General features: G+C 53.8%; 1 protein-coding gene across 2 annotated transcripts in view; it reads left to right on the top strand.

The window, feature by feature from the left end:
- The first annotated feature begins 3,305 nt into the window (after positions 1-3,305).
- The window catches only part of LOC107148653 (keratin, type II cuticular Hb3), a 31,529-nt gene continuing 28,834 nt past the window's right edge, over positions 3,306-6,000 (top strand). Inside the window, exons 1-2 of one of the 2 annotated variants that reach the window (XM_048802772.1) lie at positions 3,306-3,750; positions 5,264-5,472. In XM_048802772.1, the coding sequence (XP_048658729.1) occupies positions 3,367-3,750; positions 5,264-5,472 (593 nt within the window). In that variant the 5' untranslated portion in view covers positions 3,306-3,366. The remainder of the gene's footprint in view (positions 3,751-5,263; positions 5,473-6,000) is intronic. The other variant, XM_015493392.2, reaches the window with a different exon arrangement.

Below are 6,000 nucleotides of genomic sequence, written 5' to 3'. Positions count from 1 at the left end.
TGGAGCATGAGGTTGGGAGAAGGAAGGTGAGTGGAGGCCCAGGGACTCCTCCTGTCCAGGGCAGGGAGCCAGTTGCCTATGCAGCCCCCTCTGATCCAATTCCTTCCTTGTACTTCCACACTCCAGCTGGTTCATCTTCACGGAGGCCCAGGAGGCCAGTCTTACAATCCCAATTTTACACCTGAGAAAACAAGGCTTACAGAGATTGACTTATAGGTCACACCATGTCAGAAATGGGATTTGTATACTCCCCAGCAGCAGCCTCTCCATGGAAACACTACTTCCACAGCCAGCAAGCACCAAGTAGGCATACCTGGAACCAGGATGGTCCCTCGGTCCCAACAAGTCCACCTCTACGAATTCATTTTAAGGAAATCAGTGAAGCACACAAAGATGTATTTACTAATGTTCATCACAGGCTTGTTTATCAGAATTCCATTAAGATATTAAGACAAGAATAAATGACAAAGTCAAAGCATCTGTGGATCCAAACCCAGAGAGGCAGTCAACCACCAGAAAAATACAGTCAAGAATGAGGCTCCTGGCCCAGAGAGCTGGGCAGGAACCAGAGGACAGACCAACAGGCAGGTAGTCATTCCCGGCATCCAGAAGCAGCCAGTTTCCCACTGACCCCTGGGCAGACTGAGGCCAACTGCCAGATAGACAGGCACAGAGCAATGGCCTTGGAGACTAAAGCAACACGGGTCTGGATGAGAGGCTTTATTTAGGCCCTTGAGCAGGTGGAAGGAGCCCAGCCTCGGGCTGCTGCTGTCCTGTGTCAGCTTCCTGTCTGTGTTTCCAAGGGGCTCCTGGGCCCAGTCCTCTTTGTTCTGAGCCATTTACAAATAGTGCTCTAATTTAGGCTTTTTGAGGTGGTGATGTGGCCTTGTAAAGCCATCAGCTGTTTTCTGCTGACCCAAGCCTGGCAGTTGGCATGTCATTGGCTCATGATGCTGTCCCTTTGCAAGTCCCCGCAGGCTACATGCAACCAAGTCACCAGCTTGCATGGAGTGGGGGTGGAGTGGCCCTTTTCCCACCTGGCACCTTGACTCCTCCCAGGGCCCAGCAAGGTGTGTGTTGCCATTCACACTTGACAAGTATGGAAACGAGGGGATAGCCAGTGCCTTGTCACAGAGCTAGTATACGGCAGAGCTGGGATTCAAACTGTGTCTTCTGTTTTTTCTTAATCTCTGGAATCTGTGCTCCATCGGCTCCACTCCATACAGGGGTGGGCACTGTCATGGCTCCCCCCACCCTAGGAAGTACGTATCTACACAGAGCCCCCAGTGAAGGGGTCCAACTTGACACCAAGCCTGCTGGGTCAAAGAAGGGCCATGGAGTCACTGGGGCAGAGACGGAGGAAATGTTCACGGGCTCTTGTATCCCTCAGTATTTTGCCAAGGAAAAAGTAGCACTGATTTATTAAATAGGTACCAAGACCCTTTCAGCTCACCACTTGCAGTGTGGGTCAAGATGAGAGGTGAGAAAGCCTGGGTTCTTCCTTGGATGACTGGCAGATGTGACCCGGCAGAGGCTTGGCAAGAAAGCACGGCCTGTCCCAGCTCCCTGAAAGGGGCTCCAAAGTCCCAGCAGCCACTGGAACTGGAATCCGCTACCCAAGCCCAAGGGCCTGAGACCCCTTGGTGTGTCCCTCATGCCCTATTCCACAACCCACACCCCAGAGACAAGACCAGAAGCATATGCATAAGGCCCAAGAGGAGGGACAGGAGAGGCCTTCCTTCAGCATAGAGGCGGGTGCTGTCCAGCTCCCTGGCCAATTTCCACAGCACCATCTCCCGCCTGTCCTCAGGTCCCACAAAGGGAGAGCCCCTTCCCTGTCATCCCCAAATCTCCAGGAACCCTGAGTGGCAGTAGGGAAGGTAAAAGGCAAGGGCCCAACATGACACGTGGAGGGTTATTTTTAGCCCAGATCAGGCCTGTGAAGCAGGGTCAGGACTCAGCTCCATCAAAGGAGCCATCCTCAAAGGATGTCCAGAGACGTGTGCTTAGGAGGATTTATAGGTTCAAGTCCTCTGCTCAGGGGAAACCTCCTGGCTCAGTCCTCCTGTCCATCCACCAAAGCCATCACCTACCCAGCTCTAAGGAATGAGGGGCCAAATTAAGAGAGGTTGGCTTTGGAATACCCACATGAGGACCCTCTCTCACCCAGTGGGTCCTCTGAGGAGAGGAAGTGATTCCATTTCAGGAACCTGGTGACCCCCACACCCACAGCATCTTTCGTCCTTCCTAGTGGGTGCACCACACCAGGACTCCATTGCTGAGTTTCCCTGCTGAGGACCTAAAGGACTCCCATCAGAGCCCAACTCCTCAGGCAGGACATTGTGGGAACATCCTCTCCACCTGTGACTTCTCACCATCCCCACTAGCCAAACACTGGAGTACATGCCTACCCTCTCTTATCTCCAAACACCCAGGACTGTGCTGGATTCCCAGAACAGAGCGCTATAGACGGTCCAAGTTGGTGGCACTCGGTAAGCACTTCCAGAAGAATGAAGGAAGGAACATGGTCTAGTCTCCATACCAGAGTAGGACTCCTTTCTTATCTCCTCTCAGACCCACACCACTCTGCCCCAATCCTCCTCAAACCCAGTTCCTCACTCTCCCGGATGATGCCCTTCTTGATCAGGCCCTGGAGCTCCAGGGGATACCATGTCCCCATCCCTGCTCCAAATCCCACCAGCAATGGTGCCCAGAACTCAGAAGAACAGCCCTGGTTCTGTCCTGAACTCTCTGACTCAGCTCCTCCCATGTCCCCTCTGGGGTCTCTGCACTAGGAATACCCAAAATGCAAACACCATCTCCCTGCCATCTCCACCCTCACTCCATCCCTGGCCAGGCTCTGGGCAGAAGTGGGCTAGCAGAGGCTCCTCTTGACCATAAGGAAAGGATCTTGCTGAGAGGTAAGGGGAAGGCAAGGAGGCCTAGAATAAAGAGATTGTTTGGGACACAAGGCTCAGTTCAGAACAGGATTTGGAGAGCTGGCTCTGCAGGTCAGTGCATCCCCCAGCACAGGGTCTGAGCAATGTTTCCAGGAGCCCCCATGCCTTTGCCACTCCAGTGCCCAGGGGAGGGGCAGAGGCAAGGAGGAAGCTTGTAAAGGGCTTTGAAGATGAAACAGGGCCTGTCGCAGGGACTGTTGACACAGCCACACTGAAGAGGCAAGCGGGTTGGAGCTTAAGAGGTCGGGTGATGCCAAGCCAATAAAACACAGCTATTGTCTCTTTGCTGCCCCTTTTAATGCCAGCGGCTCCTGGCACATAAAAAGGCCTGCCACGGCCCAGGGAGCACAAGCCCTTGGCTGCATCTGTCGTCAACTTCACTGTTCAGACACCTCCTGCCTCCACCATGACCTGTGGCTTCAACTCTGCTGGCTGCGGATTCCGCGCTGGAAACTTCAGCTGCGCCTCGGCCTGCGGGCCCCGGCCAGGCCGCTGCTGCGTCACCGCCGCCCCCTACCGCGGCATCTCCTGCTACCGCGGCCTCACCGGGGGCTTCGGCAGCCGCAGCGTCTGCGGAGCCTTCCGCTCTGGCTCCTGCGGCCGCAGCTTTGGCTACCGCTCTGGCGGCGTGTGCGGACCCAGCCCACCCTGCATCACCTCCGTGTCCGTCAATGAGAGCCTGCTGGCGCCCCTCAACCTGGAGATCGACCCCAACGCGCAGTGCGTGAAGCACGAGGAGAAGGAGCAGATCAAGTGCCTCAACAGCAGGTTCGCTGCCTTCATCGACAAGGTGGGTGTCCTGGATCACACCCTTCCTGATCCCCAACACAGGTGCACAGCCAGGCCTGGGCACTGATGGGGATAGTCAAAAGTGAGTACATGCCCAGGTAAGCTCCCAGACCAAAGGGAAGAGTGATCAAACTTCTAAGATACAGACAGAAAGACAAGATTAGGATCAGGAGCTGACAATCTCATGGGGGAGACAAACCAAAAGCTGGAAAGGAGAACTAGGGGCAGAGCCTTTAGACAGGGAGATGATACCGCCTTGTGAGCTAAAGGCCACAGTGTGGGTGTTTGGTGCATTTGAAGCCAAGTGACTCTTGACATGGCAAGGAGGTGCTTCCTATGTCAGGGCCAGTGACCAGGACATGGCAAGACAGACTTTCTGGAGGTGATCCCATGGGCCATTGAGCTGCTTCTACCCCACATAGTGGGTGACTTGGCTACTGAGCAGGGCCAGAGTAGTTTGTTCAAGCTACTGTGTAGGGTTCAGGATCCAGCGGGAGCAATAGACCATCCCTACCCTCAAGGGCCTTCACCATCTGCAGAATCAGCATCCAGCTAAGTCTGCAGCCCATGTCACAGAGTCCAGGCAACACTCATCAGGAAGAAAGTCTCCCATGAGGAGCCAGGAGGGACTCTCAGGAGCCACCCTTAAGTTCCAGTAGAGACTTGGCCAGGAAGGTCCAAAATATCTAAAGGCAAGAGGCTAACAACATGAGACACCAAAGATGCATGAGAAAGAATTTTGCAGGGATGTGCCAGTTTATCAGACAAAAGAATCTAAGTGGGGCAATGGACCAACCTGGTGGCAGGGAGATAGATGGTTGTTAAACTTTGCTTAGGGCCCAACAGTCTGTAATTATTACCGTGAGATAAGACCCCCTGCAGAGCAAAGGTAAGGGCTCAGCAGTCAGTGAGCTCCGGCTCCTGTCTGCTCTGTCAGATGAAGGGCGGGGCACAGGCATTCTTACTCAAATATCCCAGCTGACTATTATTCTAATTGCATTGTTGTTGTAGGGTTTGAATAATTGGTACGTGCTTTATTTTTCAACTTTTATAGCCTGCCTTTCTAAAAAAGGTGCATCTGTGCAATTGCACAGGGCTCCTGTCACCTGACTTGTTGAGGCAGCTGTTCAGTGTGGACATGACCTTCTGTGCTGGGTCTCTTTTAATCTCCACAGTGGGGTGTACTTTAATTGCCCCACTCTGTAGAGCGGCTAAGTGCTTTGTCCAGGGTCACGTTGTCAACAAGTAGATCAAAGTCTACAATCAGCTTCTTTTAAACACTTTTCATGACATGGGGTAAATTGCCTTAGAAGAGATTGAGGTTAGCTTTCAAGAAGGACTTCTAGGCGGTGAACTGATTTAAGTTCTAATGTGATTTTTGAGAAGGATGATACCCCCCAACAAGCAGTTATCAGGGCCTCAAAGTTGAAGCCTTTCAGATCCAGGTCCTGGGATCCCCTCTTGGCCTCTGACTCTGCAAGAAGAGAATCTCAGGCTGTTCCTCTGGGTGGCAGGTGCGCTTCCTGGAGCAGCAGAACAAGCTGCTGGAGACCAAGCTGCAGTTCTACCAGAACCGCAAGTGCTGCGAGAGCAACCTGGAGCCCCTGTTCGAGGGCTACATCGAGACCCTGAGGCGGGAGGCCGAGTGTGTGGAGGCTGACAGCGGGAGGCTGGCCTCAGAGCTCAACCACGTGCAGGAGGTGCTGGAGGGCTACAAGAAGAAGTGAGTGCCACAGGGAAGAGCCTGGCTCTGGTGGGAGCTCGCAGCCCAGGGGAGCATCAGGTCTGCGGCCAGATCGCTGCTGGGAATGGGAAAAACCTGTGCACCTGCCCTTCCTCCAGGCACAGGTCTCCCTGGGGTCCTGGCCCTCAAGGCTCACGTTGCCTTCCTAACAGCTTCTCAGGGCAACTTTACTCCCTCCCCTTCTTCATCTACCAGACCTTTCAGAAGCATATGGGTCCCTTTGTGCCCCTGCATGCAGCTCTCAAAGTCCTGGACACCCTTCTTAAGTTGACTCTTAAGTTGACTTCCTTCGCTCCATCCACTAAGCCTACCTGTGCCAGTCAGTCCCTGGGCTGGGCACTGGAGATCCCAGGACAAGTGTAGGCATGGCCCCTGACCTTGGGAAGCAGACACGACAGTCACAGGTCTAGACATTCAGTGACAAAGTGTGACATGACGTGAAGGATGAGTGAGTCCTGGACCCTCAAAAGGCATCTGTGTAACTGGGCATGGTGGCGCACACCTGTG

This window comes from Marmota marmota, unplaced genomic scaffold (assembly GCF_001458135.2).
Source record: "Marmota marmota marmota unplaced genomic scaffold, marMar, whole genome shotgun sequence".
Lineage (NCBI taxonomy): Eukaryota > Metazoa > Chordata > Mammalia > Rodentia > Sciuridae > Marmota > Marmota marmota.
The sequence above is the reverse complement of the archived record's forward strand: the minus strand, read 5'-3'. Positions and strand labels throughout refer to the sequence as shown.